The sequence below is a fragment of the Perognathus longimembris genome, chromosome 22, assembly GCF_023159225.1.
Source record: "Perognathus longimembris pacificus isolate PPM17 chromosome 22, ASM2315922v1, whole genome shotgun sequence".
NCBI classification, from domain to species: Eukaryota; Metazoa; Chordata; class Mammalia; order Rodentia; family Heteromyidae; genus Perognathus; species Perognathus longimembris.
Window position 1 is genome coordinate 7,628,033 of NC_063182.1, and position 18,963 is coordinate 7,646,995.

Sequence of the window (18,963 nt, forward strand, 5' to 3'; positions counted from 1 at the left end):
CCAGTGAAACTTAGGGCACTCTCTTCTTACCCTGACCCTTTCCAAGTCGGTTAAGGTCCTGCCTAGCCCAGAGGAACTTAGCCAATAGTATCCTCAAAGGGTATTTCTGTTTATCATCCCTCCCGTCTGCCTCCACATAGCAGGAACACTTGGGCGAAAGCCCAGCTGCTCACCATCCCAGGCTGATTGCCTAGCCAAACAGCTATCAGCCAGGTGCACAACTGCTGTAGCCATTTTGTAAGATCTACTGATTGCTTGCTGCCCAGGCCCTGTTCAGTGGGAGTTTAAACTCCCAGGTACCTGGGTCGCTAGCAGCAGGAGCGGCGCCCAGAACCCAGATCGCAGCATTTGGAGCCCAATCATCTGGAAGCTGGGCTTAAGGCATGGTCGCATCACTTTGGAGGTTTTGGAAACTGGAGTTTTGGTTCCAAGGGTTTCCTTCCAAAGCTGCAGCCTGTAAAAGGCGCTGCAGAGAAGTCCAAGCCCCAGGCCTCCCCGCACCCACAACAGCACGTGCTGGTTTGCCCGCAGATGGCGGACCCCAGCCCGCTGACCTCCTGGGGTAGTGGAGTAAGGCGTGCCCCCTGGCGTGGTGCCGTAGCAGTCCGTCAGCAGGTCCCGGCCCCCGGGAATCGGGCAGCTCGAGGATGTGGACATAGCGAGCCCGGAGGAGCAGGAAGACAACCGGACGGGGCTGCGGACGCGGACCGCAGGCAGCTCTGAGCTGGAGGTGGACTCAGTTGACCACGTGCGGCCGCAGGCAACAACATTAGAAGGACGTCACGCCCGGGGCGGGGCCCTGGCCGCCACTCAACCAGACAGCCCCGCCTCCCCGCTAGCGAGCGGGGGCCCCGAGGAAGCGGCGCGGGGCCCCGAGGAAGCGGCGCGGGCTTCCGGCTCGGCCTCCTTTCCCCGTGGCCCGCGCCCGCCCGAGGGCAGCAGCTCGCCTATTTACAGTGTAGATCTGCGTGCTGGGACAGGGGAAGCACCGCAGACCCGCTGCCAGTGTCACCACACTCATTCCTTTCGACATCCCTTTTGGACAGTAAGGCGTTCATTTTAGCAATACCTTACCCTCGACGGCATGGACAAGCCCGGAGGGCATTTCCAAGATCTCACACACACGGTGTCTAGCGAGCCTGGGCCCTTTCGGCGCATTTGTGTACCGCTTCCCATAAGCAATCAGCCGAAGTCCTGGGTCTTCCAGGAGTGTACAGCTTGGGGGCTTCTGAATGACTGACACCCGCACTCACTACAAATGAGTGAGATAAAGGGCACGGTGCCGGTGCTCTCGGGGAAGGAAGGCTAGCGTGGATGCCTCCTGGGAAATACAGAGCGGGCCAGGGTGTGGGCTGATAGGTCTAGCAACTGTAGACACCAAAATTCTTTGCTTCCGTTGTCCTGTTTGGCTTTCTCAAAATCACTAATACCCCAACTCCCTCAAACCTCCAGAATACATGTAGAAATATATCAATTCTGGTGCCATCTGATTCCCCCCCCCCCCCCAGTTTATCATTCATTACAAAATTAAATCTTAGCTGGTGCAGGTGGCTCACATTTGTAATCCAATCTACTCAGTTGAATGAGATCGGAGGATCGCAGTTCGAAGCCAGCTTGGGCAGGAAAGTCCTCAAAACTTATTTCCAGTTAACTACCAAAAAGAAAGTCAGAAATGGAAGCTGTGGCTCCAGTGGTAGAGTACTCTTCTTGAGCAGAAAAGCTAAGGAACAGTGCCCAGCCCGAGTTCAAGCCCCAGGACTGGCACACACACACAAGATCAACTTTATAAACCAGTGCAACTCATATGCAAATATATCACCCAAAGCTCTTATTAAAATGAGAATTATACACTAGATCCAGGGGTGGAATTCTGGATTTTTAAATTTTTGTGTGTGCTGGCACTGGGGCTGGTACTGTCTTTAGCTTTTTCACTTAAGGCTAGTGCTCTCCTACTTGAGCCACAGCTCCACTTCCAGCTTTGTGGTGGTTAATTGGAGATAAGAGTCTCATGGACTTTCCTACCTGGACTGGTTTGAAACCTTCATCCTCAGATTTCATCCTCTGGAGTGGCTGGGATTATAGGTACCCAACAAAACTCTGGTGCCTGACAAAATTCTTATTTTTTAATACAAAAGCAGGTAAATGCAGATGCTACAAGTCAGGTAGCAAAGGTATATGTATTGTTTTATTGTCAAAAATGGTCTTTGAGCTTCTTAAAAGAAATGCATTCCAAAACAACTAACGGTGATGCAGGTAATGAGAACAGGCTGTGGGAAGTCATCTGAAAGCTTAATTTCTTTCTTTCTTTCTTTTTTTTTTTTTTTTTTTGTGCCAGCACTGGGGCTTGAACTCAGGGCCTTCTCTGCCGAGGCTGGCTTGATTCTGGAGGTTGGCCCCAGTCTCAGCCTCCTAATTAATTAGCTAGGATTATAGGTGTGAACCACCAGCACCCAGCTATACCTCAGTGTTAAAGCAAAGTAAGGTAAGGAAGTACCAGTGGTGGGCAGATGATCTAGGGCATTTGATAGAGAATAAAGAGCTGGGGAGTCCACTGTAGTAAAGCTGAGTGGACAAAAAAGTAATGGTCACCAGGATGGAAGAAAGTAGATGAAATTTTAGATACACAGAAGAGAAAGGAAAAGATGACTAATGAAAAGATGAACAGGAGGAAATGGAGATTAGGAGAATTCCTAATCTTTTCTGGCTTGGGGCTTGCTAACCAATACTAATGCAAGAGGGGAAACAAGGCTGGGTGTGGGTGGCTTATGGCTGTAATCCTAGCTACTTGGGAGGCTGAGATCTGAGAATCTCAGTTTGAAGCCAGTCCAGGCAGGAAAGTCTGTGAAACTTTTAGCTCCAATTAACCACCAAAAAAGTCAGAAGTGGAGCTATAGCCTCAAGTGGAAGAGCACTAGCCTTAAGCCAAAAAAGCTCAAGACGTGCCCAGGCCCTGAATTCAAGCCCCAGGATGGACACAAGCCCTCCCCCACCCCATCTTGCCCCAGGGAAAACAAGAATGGGATAATGGGATATATTTTGTCTTAGGGAATGAATGTGTGTGGAATGCCCAGATACAACATAGTAAGAAGCTGCATATACTGACTGCTCTGAAGTTTAAGGGTAGTTTGAGTGGAATGAAATCTATGTGTGGAGGATAAGATCATAGAAGTGGGGGAGAAGACACAGTATAAGAAGAGGCCTGGGCACCTCGCCATTTATTTAAAGAAGAATCACCAAAAAACTCAGAAAAAGCAGAAACAAAATTAGGGGAAAGGGGATGGGAATATGGCCTAGTGGCAAGAGTGCTTGCCTCGTATACATGAAGCCCTGGGATCGATTCCTCAGCACCACATATAAAGAAAATGGTCAGAAGTGGCACTGTGGCTCAAGTGGTAGAGTGCTAGCCTTGAGCAAAAGAAGCCAGGGACAGTGCTCAGGCCCTGAGTTCAAGGCCCAGGACTGGCCAGAAAAAAAAACCAAAAAACCCAGGAGAAAAAATTTTCACGCAGGGTCTATGTGGAAGTGGAATCTTCCTGTTATTAATCTCTATCTCAAGACAACTACTTTAATGACTGTGGCCTATAGCTAACTTTTCTGGATACTGTATGCTAAAAGGGCTGGAGATCTAAAACAGGCATTTGGCTTTAGAGAGAAAGGCAGGCTCAATACCATGCAATTTGGATGAAGAAACAAGTATCCATTAGCTATGGATGCTAAAAACAAAATTTTGGTTTATAATCTTATTTTCTAAATTAGGTATTGAAATCTAGGCTCATGCTCTTTATATAATAATAATTATTATTTGACAGGGGTTTCACTGTGTTGTCCAGGCTAGTCTCAAACTTCTGGGCGCAGGAGATCCTCTGCTTAGGAAGAACTATATAGGCCATAGCACTGCAACTGGTTTCATGCCTTTCATTGGAAGTGGTCTAAAATATGCTCAAGATTTTGGTACTTAAAAACCACCCTTTCCCCCCCACTCATTTCCTAAAGGACAGATTCAAGCTGAATCACCTGTTGTCAACTAACAAGTGGTTGAGAGTAAACAGAAGAATGTAGTGTTATCAGAGAGAGCTCTTTACCCAGGACAGGGTCCACTGAGAAGACGTCATAATCAGCCATACTATCTCTTGGTAGAAGTGATTCTTTCTAGTTAGAGAACAAGATGTTCAGATGTTGTTTTCCTACAGGTCTGTTTGCCTCTTCCTGGGTTTACAATATGGTCCAAAGGTCTTCAACAGCGGGATAGAACATGTATACCAAATACTCCTCTCATTTGGCTTGAAACAAGCCAAACTGTATAAGCTAACTCAAACTAAGGATGGAAACCATAGTTTCAAGTCCTGAGATTTCTTACCTCTGGTTAGGAGAAGCCACCATTGGCTGTCCAACTCTCTTCTTTGGTCTGGTTAGCTGAGGTGATGGTATTTCCCCTTTGAGAGCAGGGACTGAAGAAAGCAGACTGGCCTATAAAAGGGCAAGTCAGCACACTGTAGCCACAATAGGTTTAAAAAGTCTTAAAACATCAATAATTTTATTGTTGGTAAAATTTTATTACATTGAACACTACTTTAAATAAATGGGTCCAGAAACCTTGAGGATAGTTGTATTCCTTGAAAGAGCAGTTACTTTCATGTGCCTTAGTTGAATGTTTCTTAATGACTTGAGGGCTTACTACTGATGTAGAATGTTTTCTTCCACCTCCACTAACATCTCAGAATCAATACTGGTCAATAAAATATGCTTTTGATTCCCTATCAGTACCAAACCTCAACACTGTAAACCTTCTAATGGCTTCTAGTATTCCCATGACGCATATTTCCACTCAGAAAAAAAGAAAACCTATATTCAAACCAAAAGACTTTTAAGTTGAATTTCATTTACAGATGAGAAAAGTGAAGCTCAGAAATATGAAATGACTTGCCTAAAGTCATACAGCATCAAGTGAAAGACATGAAAATAGAATTCAAGCTTCTGATTCATATTCCATTGTACCTATACTGTCCCCCCTCCCCATCCTTAGTATATTTTCAAAGTAATCAGTTCTTACCTGAGCTAGGTTTTATCCAATGTTCAGGTTGGTAAAATAGCAGTAAAGTAATGCCAGGAAAGAGGCAGGAAGAGGAAGAAGAGATTACAGCAGTGAAAAGGGTTGAGAGTAAGCTACTAGGATCCCAAAAGAAAGGTAGGCGGGCAGTGCTGGTAAGAGGGAAGGGAAAAAGGTATCCTGAAGAACTACTTCCATTATTTAACTCCTTTTTCTTCCTAATTCTCCATGGGGTTCCTCCCTGTTTCCTTTAATTCCTGACCTAGTGTGGAACCTAGATTTAAAGGTTCCTCCAGACAATTCACATATTCACCTTTTTGTTTGTCCCATTGAATACCTACATGTCTTTCTCCAGGTGTGTATTTCATGGAGTAGTTTCACTCATTTTAAATGATCTTTATTAGTAGTGAATGGAAATAGCAAGATAAGTAGGCTATCTAAGGTTAGCTTTTGTCCTACCTAGAGCAAAGGGGCATTTGAGAGAACTCATTGTGATTATCAACCACTAGAAAGGCAGTAACTCTGATGGTACAAACTTGTAAACCCAGCAGGAGGCTGAGGCAGGAGGATCATGCGTTTGAAGCCAGCCTAGACTACAGAGCAAAACCCGGTCTCAAAAAAAGAAGAGAAGTGGTAATATCATTCCAATGATACTTGCCAAATCCATTAAAAATAGGGTAGGGATGTGGCTCGAGTGGTGGAAAGCCTACATAACAAGTGTGAAGCTTTGAGTTCAAACCCCAATATCATCAAACTAACTAAAAACCCCAAACGATTAAAAACTCACAAAGAAAATATTCTTAGCTCAGTGGTAGAGTACTTGCCCAGGATGTTTAAAGCCCTGGGTCTATCCTCAATACTGCCAAAAAACCCCATACAAAGAAAAATCTTTCTCATATGTGAGATGATGTGGAAGACTAAAGAACCAGATATATCTAACACGTAACTAATATGGTATATCTGATCTGATGCTGGCTTTATGTGGTCAGAGAAGATGAATAATTCTAATTATGAGAAGAAAAATGCTGCCTATACGGTTCTTCCCGTAATGTTCACATATCCTCATTTGCCTTATCTGTCATCCCTCAAATATTTTTTTCTTTTTTCATATTGCCTATATATTAGACCAGGCAATTCAACTACATTAAAATAGAAAGTCAATGATTACGCTTTTCAGTAGAATAACTTTTCCTTTTCGATTGCATCAGATTCTTGGGCATAATGTATGGGTTGGTCAATCCATTTCAGAGTTCCTGTATTCAGCTTGTTAAACATATTGGTTCTTCATACTTTGAGCCATGGAACTAAGCCCAAAGTCACTCACATATTTATAAGCATTACTCAGGTGATTTAATAATACAGCAAAATAACAAGAGTCATTCCCTTCTCTGTTCCAACTCAAATAAAAGTCAGGAAGCACAAAAGGAATCTGAAGTTGATAGTTTGGGTGTCCCTACATTTGTTTAATGTCAAAATGTCAGTTGATTTAAATCCAAAAGTTCTTATTTGACATACTCATGATCCATAAAGAGCAAAGTCATTAGTAGACTCCCTATTAGAATGAGCCAAAGAACACCTTGCTAGGGCTTGAACTTTCTTATATGTAAAATGATAGAAGACAATAAAGAAATGGGAATATTTAACTCAGAACCAACAAGGAAGTCTTAAGAGTTGATTTTTTTTTTTTTTTTTGTGCTGGTACTGGGGTTTGAACTCAGGGATAGGGTGCTCTTCCTTAGCTTTTTGCTCAAAGCTGAGCCACACCTCCACTTCCAGCTTTTTGCTGAATAACTGGAGATAAGAGTTTCATAGACTTCTGCTCAGGCTGGCTTCAAACCACGATCCTCAGATCTCAGCCTCCTGAGTAGCAAGGATTATAGGTGTGAGCCGCTGTGCCCAGTGCCAGCTGCTTTTTAGAAGCTGTTTAAGAATAAACTATACGGCGTAAAATGTGAGAAGCAAGTTGCAATATAGGATTAACAATCTGGTTCCATATGGCTGTGGATTGGGTGATACCTGCATGACCACTGAAAGGATCACACCCCACTTCTAAACACTGTTCATATTTTTATTGAATATTCTGGTAATATTTCACATTAATACAGGCTACATTAAGTGGAGCCACTATATAACAAGAAATTTACTCAACTTTTTCCTTTTAAGTATGTAAACAATTATACATGTATTTACCACCCTAAAAGGTTGAAACATTGTAATTCTAATTCTTTTCTGCATACAAGTAGCATTCAGTTTAGCCAGAAGCACTAAATTCATCTGATCTCATGTTGAAAATGGCTAAACTAATCAGAGGACATAATCAAGTGGATAGGAAATCAATTTGTTCTTATACAATGGACAATCAAATTTCCATTGCTAAAGCCTCAGAGAAAATTTCTTAGTTAGGCACATTAAAAAAAAAAATCCCCAGAGTTCTTCCAAGGTTCCTCAAACAAGGCTAAAGAGTAAAGAACTTCTAACTTAGTTGACATATTTGAGATGCATGTTTCCAATATGAGGTGCCCACGTGCCAGGCCAAATCTGAAAAGGGGGAGGAAAAATTGGAATTTCTAATTAGGAATCTTCAGACATTTACAAATGAATATATAAATGCAATGGCAATTCACTGTTTCTGCCTAGGAAAAATACACATACACGAAACAAAATATTTAGCAGCAGCAGCTTGCTATTGAAAAACTTAACTCAGGTTATTAAGGTGGTCAGTCATGACTCAAAACTTGCATCACCCATGGATTAAGAATGATTTGTAAATCTAAAAAATAAAAGAGCAATAGGCCTATTTTACCTGCTGGGCATCAGTGCATTCAGCTGAATTTTGTATAACTTTTATCATAGGGTTCCAAGCAGGATCTGGGTTATGAAGTCCATTGAACAGGGGGCCTCCTGGGACGTCAGCGAGCTGAGGATGCGAGGGAATTATGGTGCCTCCATACATGGAAATTGGTAGGCCCTAAAACAGCAGAGGGTGGGGGGAAAAAAGAAGTGGCTTAATTATGAAATAAATATACATACATAGTGATTTCTGATAATACCTTAGACTATTCTAAATATCCTTTCATGCACTTAACTCCCGAGGATCCTGCTGGTATATCATTAGCATTTATTCTGTAACTGTAATTTCTTCCAGGAGAGGAAAAAAATTCTAATATGAAAGTAAGAAACAATTGCTCACATCTGATGAAAACACACTCAATCTAAATAAAACTTTAAGACCCCATAAGGTCTTCAACTTTTGTTTATCTTTGGTTTTACTGATAAATTTGCATTAATAAAAGGGTCTATGAACATAAATCTATCTGTTTTATGGAAGCCAGAAAGGTATAGACAGTGGAGAGGCTGGACAGCTTTTTTAGTGGGACACAGACTGCATTCCAATTTGTGAGAGCAGAATATAAACATGGTAGTAAACATAAATATCAACTTCCTTAAGAGCTGTAGGAGAATGGGGACATCTTCAGGACGGTCTGAGGACAAGCTACTGTAGATCACACTACTCACTCTTGAAACTAAAAACATCTGGCAGTCATGGAAACAAAATAGGAATGATCTCAATACAAACTATTTCTTAACATGTGACTATACTGGCTGGCAAAGTGTCAAACAAGTTACAATGATGTTTGTCAACTCACTTTAGAAAAATCCACAAAACCGCTTGCCATAGGCTGGTGAAAAATGTTAGAGGGGGCTACCATTCCAGAATCATCTCTCTCCATTGGTTGATGCTGGGAGAATGTGCTTGGGTCTGATAATTGTTGATGCATTGGATGATTCCCTATTATAGATTGCGACCAACCTGATAAGCCTTCTGGAAAGAATAGGAAACAGAGTTTGATATTTATTTGGATAAATGAACAAAACAATACTATTTTATTCTCTCTTCATATCAAATTTTATCACAGTAATTCTTCTTAATAGCCCTGGAAACAGTCATCACAGTCTTGCAAGCAAAAAAGCAAAAACAGGGCTGGGAAGATGGCCTAGTGGCAAGAGTGTTTGCCTCATACACATGAAGCCCTGGGTTTGATTCCCCAGCACCACATATATAGAAAACAGCCAGAAGTGGCACTGTGGCTCAAGTGGCAGAGTGCTAGCCTTGAGCAAAAGACGCCAGGGACAGTGCTCAGGCCCTGAGTTCAAGGCCCAGGGCTGGCACAAAAGAAAAAAAAAAAAGAAAAAACAAAGAAAAACTTCCTAGGTGGAAAAGGAAGCAAGTTTTAAAGCTCTTATTTCTGACAGCTCCAACTAACATTCTAGACTGATACTGAACCAAATTCCTCAAAGATAGAAACATCATTCCCTGAGTGGTAAGCATAGAGAATCTTTTATTTCCCTCTATTTTGGAGGTGGTGGTACTGGGTTTTGGACTTGAACTCAGGGCCTGGGTGCTTCCCTGAGCTCTTTTTGCTCAAGGCTAGCACTCTACCACTTTGAGCTACAGCGCCACTTCTGATGTTCTGGTAGTTAATTGGAGATAAGAGTCTCTTGCATTTTCCTTCCCAGGTTGGCTTTGAACCACAACCCTCAGACCTCAGCCTCTTGAGTAGCTCGGACTACAGGCATAAGCCACTGGTGCATGGCTCTGTTTATGATTCTTGTAGAGGCTGTGATGACAGGCAGAACCATCACCATGCCTGGCCTCTTCTGTTGAGATTGGGTCTTGAGAACTTTGATTGCTTCGGCTATCCTTAAAACACTGTCCTCCCACAATCTTAGCCTTCTGAGTATCTAGGCTTATAGGCATGAGCCCACTCTGCTTTGCTCTTTTGTTTGTTTTTGTTAAGGAACTGTGTTTTTTCTTCCATTGCTGGAGACTGAACCCAAGGCACTATAAATGCTAATTAGCTATACTCCCAATCCTTAGTGTTTTGAGAAAGGATATCACTATGTAGCTCATATTGGCCTTGAACACACTAAACCAGGCTTGCTTAGAATTCATGATTCTTCTGCCTCAACCATCCAAGTGCTGGGATTATAGGTATGCACTACCATTCTTGGCTTAAACTAAGTTTTATCACAGCTTTCTTGAGATATTGCTGCAAAGAGGGCAAAATAACTGTACCTGACATGGCATTGACACCAAATGACCAGATTCCACTGTGTCCAACAGGAGCGACAAAACTGGTCCCCACGGGTGCTTGTGCAACAGATCCTCCTTGCCGAATCCGGGCCAGTCTCTCTGTTCCAATTGGAGGAGGTATCTTTCGATCCTGACTGGCACTGCCTCCTTTTGGTTGACCCAATGTTGGTGGTGCAGAAGTAGCTGAAAGAGGTGAAGATGATCCCGAAGAAACAGATGGGATAGGAGAGTCACCTGGTGGCAAAATATTTCTCTACTGTTTTATTACATATACAAACTATAGTTATATGAGAAACCTTCCACAACATAGTTCTGTAAAGAAAAGTTTCATTTTAAAACATCATTTAAATGAAAATTTAATTTCTATAAATCTGAGACTACTTCTGTCTACAAGTAAACACAAGTAGTCTTTTATTTATTTATTTTTTCATTTTGGTCAGTCGTGGAGCTTAAACTCAGGGCCTACGCACTATCCCTGAGCACTTTTTGCTCAAGATTAGCACTCTGCCACTTTGAGCCACAGCACCACTTCTGGTTTTTAAGTGGTTAAATGGAAGTAGGAGTCTCGTGGGGACTTTTCTGCCTGGGCTGGCTTCGAACCACAATCCTCAGATCTCAGCCTCCTGAGTAGCGAGGATTCCAGGAGTGAACCACCAACTGACAATGATGCTTTTTTTTGGCCAGTCCTGGGGCTTGGACTCAGGGCCTGAGCACTTGTCCCTGGCTTCTTTTTGCTCAAGGCTAGCACTCTGCCACTTGAGCCACAGCGCCACTTCTGGCCATTTTCTGTATATGTGGTGCTGGGGAATCGAACCCAGGGCCTCATGTATACGAGGCGAGCACTCTTGCCACTAGGCCACATCCCCAGCCCCTAATGATGCTTTTTTTTTTTTTTAAAAAAAATCAAATATTATTCAATTCCAAGTATTTCACTTATTCTAAATACTGAAACAAATATGTCAGCAAAAAAATACTTATAAAGGATAATAATACCTTGATAAAATGTGAAAGTAAGAAATCATAACTGGACATGTAAAATAAACTTTTTAGATCTGTAAAAATAGTTTACGGCCCCAACCCCTAAGGTCCTTTTGTAAAAGGATCTTTGTTTTACTCTCTTAACCTAACCCCCAGTGGGAATATTTACGGTTTGAAAAAATGCCTTGACCGTTCCTAAGTTTTTTGTCTTACAAATGCCTGACAATTTTTGACATGTCTTTTGTCACATTTGTAAGACAAACCTTAGGTGTCTGCATACAGTTTACTTACTAAGCTTACAATATAGAGTTCCCTGAACCAAATGGCTTAATAACTTATTCAAGATTTTTGGGGAAGAATTCCTCTAGGATTCCTACATGAGTTTGAAGCACTCCAAGGATGGGGAGAAAAATGTTGTCGGTTGAAATTAGGAGTCCCAACAGGAGCTGGCCCTTGCAGGAAAACTCTTGTTCCTGGTATGCCAGAAAAACTTGTCAGAGTTGCAGAAGAAGAAGACGAGGAACTGCCCGATGGGTCAATGGATGGTAATCCTGAAATAAAACAGGTTGGAGACATTCAATTAGCCAAGGCTTTAAAATGAAAAGCCCAAGGGTTATTTATGTAATTTTTTTTTATTAGTGATGTCTCTCATCAATTCCTGGGCCACAGCTCATGGTACTTTCCATTTCATGGTGTTAACAACATATGAGATATGGCTGTCTTGGTTCAATTTATTTAAAGATGAGGTGGCAGGCACAGTGGCAGAGATGACTGTGGACTTTCTGCTTTCTGAAAAGCATGAAAGAGGATCCCAGTCCTCACAAGAGCCTCCAGCTAGGATCCTGAAGTGAAGATGCTATAGGCCTGTGAGGGGGAGCTGTGCCATGAGCAGCACCTCAGTGCAGGTGCATGGGTGGTGGCCTTGTGCAAAGGATTGCAAACAAAATTCAAGTTCAGTCAATGCTCATTCATTCTGGTTCCTTTACATTTGGGGCCAGCAGAAGTGTTTCTCCCCTTCATTTATCCATCCATCCATGCTCAGAGCTAAATTCACATAACAAGCTGGCTCCATCTAAAGCTTAGTGGTTCTATGGAAACTTTTTTCAAAAAGCAATCATATGGGGGCTGGGAATGTGGCCTAGTAGTAGAGTGCTTGCCTAGCATACATGAAGCCCTGGGTTTGGCTCCGCAGTACCACCTACACAGAAAAAGCCAGAAGTGGCACTGTGGCTCAAGTGGTGGAATGTTGGCCTTGAGCAAAAGGAAGCCAGGGACAGTGCGCAGGCTCTGAGTCCCAAGCCCCAGGACTGTCAAAACCAAACCAAGCTATCATATGGTTTATTTTTACACATCACAACAAAAGACTCATTTATATGGTATTAATGACACTGCCAAACCTATTCTTTTCTTATAAGAATATGGTCATTCTCATTCTAGAGATGACCTGCTTTCAGTCCATTGACAGTATATTCTTTTCTTAATAAACTTTACTGTCACTTTCAGTACATTTCTTTTCTGAGTTCTTCTCTCATTGGACATAAGGAGGTAAATAGCTACACTGACTCCCCCGTAACATTTTTTGGTGCTGTGACTCAAATTCATCTGTTTATGACCTTAAATGCTGTCCTGTGTGTGATTTGCACTCACTACATCTCTTTCTCTAAGAGGTAAGGACTATCCTCCCTTCCTCTCTCCTAGCTATGAACATGTCTGAGCACTTTGCTACACTTTGGACTTCTTCCTTTTCCTTATCCAATACCTGGGCAGTTTGATTAGGTGTGACTTGTTTTGAGGTTCTTTCCAGATACTACTCCTGTCTTCTGACACAGTTACTAAATAGCAGGTGCTTCCCTTTCCCATCAGATACTCCCGTGCATCTCTAGCCTGCTTTTTCCACATTATATACTATTTGGATTGATTGTTTTTCTGCCTAAATACCTTAGGAATTAGGCTTGTTTGTCTCTTGTTAGAAAGATGGTTCTGCTGTCACTGAAGCCAAGCACTAGTTCCTATAATCCTAGCTACTCAGGAGCTTAAGAGCTGAAAAATCAACAGTTTGAAAGCAGCCCAGGCAGAAAAGTTGATAAGATTCAGACCCCAGTACTGGAGAAAACAAAATAAAATGAAAACAAAATAAGAAAAAGAAACTAAAGTATGTTACTAATATGTCCTCTACAATTGCTCTTACAGTAAATACAGGAATCTCTGAGGCCCTTACTTATCTTCCAATATCTACCCCTAAGCATGGACCTTCTGGTTTTCCCATCTTATGTACCTTATTTTTCTCTGCCCCTACTGTTCCAATCTTCAGTACAGGATTGAGATTCTCACTCTACATCTCCACTTTGGAGAGAAGCTTATTCCAAGTACAATCTCCCATTATCTCTGCATTTCTTTTGCTTTTGGCTTTCTGTAGGTCTTTTCAAGAACTCTCCTTTGTGCTAACCTCAGATCCAATTAGATAAAACACTCCATGTTGTAAGAGACATCAAAAGCCAGAAGACAGGTCACAGGGAAACAACACTTGAAGAAGAGAGGAGTCAAGGGGGAAGTTAGAAAGTGTATTAAGCCATCTTTCCAGGGTACTAGAAAGATGCTCCTCCTTGATCAAGGCTCAAGGTTCAGGATTGTTTCTCTAGGAGGTGACTCTCTGTTTGGCAGTGGTCATCTATTTTCTTCCAGACGGAACAAGTTACATATTCCTTACCCCTGAGCTGCATTATTGGGATTGTAGCATTGCCAACTTACAAAATACCACACCAGGAAGTCTGTTCTCACACAGCATTTTTACTTTATTCATTTCTGACATAATTAACTAACTGGTCTGATGGTCTGAGGTTCCCTGTGTCCAGACTTTCATGTTCCTCTTGCAGGATCTGGACCTGAAGAAGGGATTCCGGATGTGTCTAGCTAACTCAAGATATTCCACATGATCTTGTTATCTTGTTTCACTTTGCTACCTCACAGTCCCCTGGTTTACTTTCCTTTCTTCTAGCAATGTCCATGTGGTTTCTCCCACTCACCTTATAGAACTAGTTTGGTACCAGTCAAGAAGTGGCTCATAATTGTGGTTTTATTGTTTGCTTGTTTTGGGGGCCATTACTGGAGTTTGGACTCAGGACCCTTTGCTCAGCATTTTTATTTTTATGTTTTGCCACAGCTGGTGTTCTATCACTTGAGCTATGCCTCCAGTTCTGCCATTTTGCAGGTTAACTGAAAATAAGGGTCTCTAGGATTTGTCTGCTGCAGCTGGCTTTGAAACTTGATCCTCAGCTTTCAGTATCCTGAGTTGCTAGGATTATATGGTGAGCCACTGGTGCCCAATTTTCACAATCAGTTTTTTTTTTTTTTTTGTTTTTTTTGCCAGTCCTAGAGCTTGGACTCAGGGCCTGAGCACTGTCTCTGGCTTCTTTTTGCTCAAGGATAGCACTCTGCCACTTGGGCCACAGTGCCTCTTCTGGCCTTTTCTATATATGTGGTGCTGAGGAGTTGAACCCAGGGCTTCATGTATAGGAGGCAAGCACTCTTGCCACTAGACCATATTCCCAGCCTCATGATCAGTTTTTATGGAGACTTTTTCTATGTTTATGACTCTGGAAAGGTCCGATTGTTCTCTTGGTTTATGAGGAATTAAACAATTTGTTTGTTGTTGTTTGTTTTGGTTTTTTTTGCCTGTCCTGGAGCTTGGACTCAGGGGCTAGCACTGTCCCTGGCTTCTTTTTTGCTCAAGGCTAGCACTCTGCCACTTGAGCCACAGCGCCACTTCTGGCCGTTTTCTGTATATGTGGTACTGGGGAATTGAACCCAAGGCTTCATGTATACAAGGCAAGCACTCTTGCCACTAGGCCATATCCCCATCCACAGAATTAAACTATTCTTTCCTCTGGAAACATCCCTTTCTGTGCCTGTACTGCTCTAACTTTCTTAACAGACTTTTTCTGTCTTCTTCCCTGAAAGTCTTTTGTACTTATTCATTTTTGTGCTGCAGGCTGGTTTATAAGTCTCCCATTTATTTTAACTCATTCCCCAGGGAATCAGAAATTAAAGTAAGCTCTCCTAAGTTTTTAAGTTGGCTCACAGCTTCTGGAAGCCCAACAAGGGAAAAAAGGAAATTTATTTGTACGTTCTGTGTTTGTTTTGTGCTTATATGTTGTATGTAAGATGGCTTTGTATTCTACTTTGAAGTTTTTGGGGAAAGACTTGTGCTTTCACCATGGGAGGGCTGCCATGACTCCTTCCGTGGCCCAACACAACAAGATGGTACCAGATCTGTACCATCTTATTGCTTCCTAGGGAAAACTGTATTCAGCCCATAGGTAAAAATTAACATACTAGGTTATAGGTATTATTTTGTATATTAGTCTATCAAATATTAGGCAAAAATTTCATTTGCCTCTGGAATAGAGGAAAACAACTAAGTTAATGAAAGTCTTATTAACTTATTCAGGCCCCTGTACACGTCAATAAAAACCTGTGCCACGATAAAAATAATTGTCATTTTTACCCTAGAGATGACCTGCTTTCAGTTTACTGGGAATTAAAAAACAAAAACAAAACTTTACTATCACTTTCATTTAAAAAGCCAAAGGGGTTTTTAATGTTCACAAGAAATGTACTCACTGCCTTATTATGTAACTGTACCCCTTTTGCACAACACTTTGTCAACAAAATTTAATTAATAATAAAAAAACAAAAAAAGCCCTACATATCTAAAAATGGTACAGTCTTACTCCAAAAAAAAACAAAAACAAAAAACAGTTCATCACCAAACAAATCTAATTGTAAGAAATATTCTAGGTCTGGCTACTTTGGCATCTCCTTCTTTGGAGCTCTTGCCATTTAAATCCAACAGATATGGTAAAATATTGTTAGACTGAGTCTTGCTTGCCTTCCTTAAGTCATCTTTGTATCCCATGGCTGTGGGGTATGGTTCTTGTTTTGTTTTCCCACTCCTCCATTTTGAAAATGCACCCGTTTTTGAAACCGTAGTTGAAGTTCATGAGGAGAGTGAGTACTTAGAACTGTGCCACTAGGGGAGGGAAATCCTATCTAATTTCTTTACAGAGCTGTGTCATGTCATCCTTTGGGTCCTCTGCTGGAAAAGCAGAATCAAGTCTCAATAATGCCTTTTTAATTGTATCCTCTAGTATTATAGACGTTGGACAATACTGTATCACCCCTCTGTGAATATAAAATACCTTGTACCTGCTTTATGATACCTGATTTACGATATGTAGTAGTGATTGTGTTTTATCAGAACTGTTTTAATGTTACTCAAGAATTTTCTTGCCAGATGATAACAGAGAAGCTAGTAAAAAAAAAAAAATGGTGCCAGGTATCACAACAGTAACAGAAATTTACATTTTTCTGGGGTTTTGCTTTTTTATCTTTTTTTCTCCCTTAATGGAGTATGCTGAGTGTCTAATTTTGTTCAGATAACTGCAGAATCTGGAAAAGCTGTTGCTGCTATTGATGCACAATATTCTGCTATTCTTTGTCTTTCTGGTTTTCTGGTGATTAATTGGAGAGTTTTATGGACTTTACTGCCAGGTTGGCTTTGAACCATGATCCTCAGATCTCAGCCTCCTGAGTAGCTAGGATGATAGGCGTGAGTCACCAGTGCCTGGCTATTATTTGACTTTTTATATACACATATATGTGTATGTTTATATGTATATATGTGTATATATACACGTATATAATTTGGATTTTTGGGAAACTTTAGCTGTGTTGTCAACTTTGGAAAAAGTATTACAGTTTACTGTGTTGAGTTGGCATCGTACAGAAATTAATAGCCATATTGGTCTAGAAATGGTGGACTTAATTTTTTCCATTTGTACAGTGGTAAACATACCATATTAAAGATGTAAGGTCTTATCTATATGGGTTTAATTACAGAAAGGAATAAACTATCCTCTAAATAAAAAAAAAGAAGAATTATTCTGGATAAATATTCAAGCTTTGAATTGAAGGGACATGAAATGAGAACATAATTTGACTAAGTGATATCCATAAAAAAACATTGGCATTCTTTTTTGTAGAAAAATCTCAAAGTACAGTTTTTCTTCTGTATACCTTCTATTTCCTGTGAAAGCTAAATAATAAAATCTACCAATATTCTCTTCTTTATAAAGAAGAAAAACAGCCTACTGAATTACAAGAATTTCAGTATTCTTTTTTTTTTGGCCAGTCCTGGGCCTTGGACTCAGGGCCTGAGCACTGTCCCTGGCTTCCTTTTGCTCAAGGCTAGCACTCTGCCACTTGAGCCACAGCACCACTTCTGGCCATTTTCTGTATATGTGGTGCTGGGGAATCGAACCCAGGGCCTCATGTATACAAGGCAAGCTCTCTTGCCACTAGGCCATAACCCCAGCCCAAGAATTTCAGTATTCTAATAAACAAAAATCAATAATCGCGAACTGCCTCTCAGTTTTTATCTAGTTTGTATAAATCTAAATTTAGCAGTCTTCTCAAATTCCACTGCTTTCTCTGAAGACTATATTAGTGAAAAGGACAATGGTCTGGAAAAGGAATATAGATGCTCACTTCTGGAAAATGTAGTTACTATCCCTGAGTTTTGGTGTTTTTTTGTTTGTTTGTTTGCTTTTGGCCAGTCCTGGGGCTTGGACTCGGCTTGAGCACTGTCCCTGGTTCTTTTTGCTCAAAGCTAGCACTCTACCACTTGATCTACAGTGCCACTTCTGGCCTTTTCTGTTTATGTGGTGCAAAGGAATCAAACCCAGGGCTTCATGCATGCTAGGCAAGCACTCTACCAATAAGCCCCATTCCCAGCCCCAAAGTATTATCAACATAAAAAAATCACTGAAGTTTTACTCAGTCAAGTCTTATTCTTTAAAAATTTGACTTTTCTACTATTAGAAATGTAGCTTTAGGGCTGGGGATATAGCCTAGTGGCAAGAGTGACTGCCTCAGATACACGAGGCCCTAGGTTCGATTCCCCAGCACCACATATACAGAAAACGGCCAGAAGCGGCGCTGTGGCTCAAGTGGCAGAGTGCTAGCCTTGAGCGGGAAGAAGCCAGGGACAGTGCTCAGGCCCTGAGTCCAAGGCCCAGGACTGGCCAAAAAAAAAAAAGAAAAAGAAAAGAAATGTAGCTTTAGGTAGGTACCAGTGGCCACACATGTAATCTTAGCTGCTCAGGAGGCTGAGATGTGTGAGACTCTTATCTCCAATTAACCACATAAAGCCAGAAATGAAGCTATGACTCAAGTGGTAGAGTGCTTGCCTTGACCACAACAGCTCAGGGAACGCATGCAGTTCAAGCCCCAGGACTGACAAAATACAAAAACAAAAAGACAAAACTCACTAATAATTCTAAAAACCATGGATCAGTTTATAACTGGCAAAAAAGTAGTTTGGGCTATAGGGTAGTTCAACTGAATAGAAATACTAAGTAGAGCTTCTTACCACCATTACTGGCTAGCCACATTTCTATTTCTATCCATCCCTCCCTTTCTCTCCTCTCCTCTCCTCGCTGTTCCTCTATCTCTTCAGTTTTGGGATTTGCCACATAATACACAGCCTGGCAGTGAACAACCCTCCTGTTTCAGACTCTCAAGTGCTAGAATTACAGCTGTGTGCTACACACTAGGCTAGTCAGCCACATTCCTAATCTGTCTTCAGAGTAGGGCAGATTGTAGTAACTTAAACTCTGCAAAGTAGCTTTTAGTTTTCCAATATCTCTAAGCCAATACTGGCTTCAAATCAATCTAGATCTTCATATGCCTCACCACCTAATTTCTTTCTTTCTTTCTTTTTTTTTTTTTTAGCCTTGGGGCTAGAACTTTAGGCCTGGGCACTGTCCCTGAGCTCTTTAGCTCA

At 41.5% G+C, this 18,963-nt stretch overlaps 1 protein-coding gene across 12 annotated transcripts in view; it reads right to left on the reverse strand.

Moving 5' to 3' along the window:
* Positions 1-18,963, reverse strand: part of Ankhd1 (ankyrin repeat and KH domain containing 1) — a 124,451-nt gene that overhangs the window by 1,074 nt on the left and 104,414 nt on the right. For 6 of the 12 annotated variants that reach the window (XM_048331359.1, XM_048331357.1, XM_048331355.1 and 3 more), the window contains 5 exons: positions 11,498-11,671; positions 10,125-10,376; positions 8,695-8,870; positions 7,851-8,015; positions 4,358-4,467 (listed from right to left, as the gene is read on the reverse strand). In XM_048331359.1, coding sequence (XP_048187316.1) covers positions 4,358-4,467; positions 7,851-8,015; positions 8,695-8,870; positions 10,125-10,376; positions 11,498-11,671 — 877 coding nt within the window. Of the gene's footprint in view, positions 1-4,357; positions 4,468-7,094; positions 7,586-7,850; positions 8,016-8,694; positions 8,871-10,124; positions 10,377-11,497; positions 11,672-18,963 lie in introns of those variants that run through there. The other 6 variants (XM_048331360.1, XM_048331358.1, XM_048331369.1 and 3 more) reach the window with 4 other exon arrangements.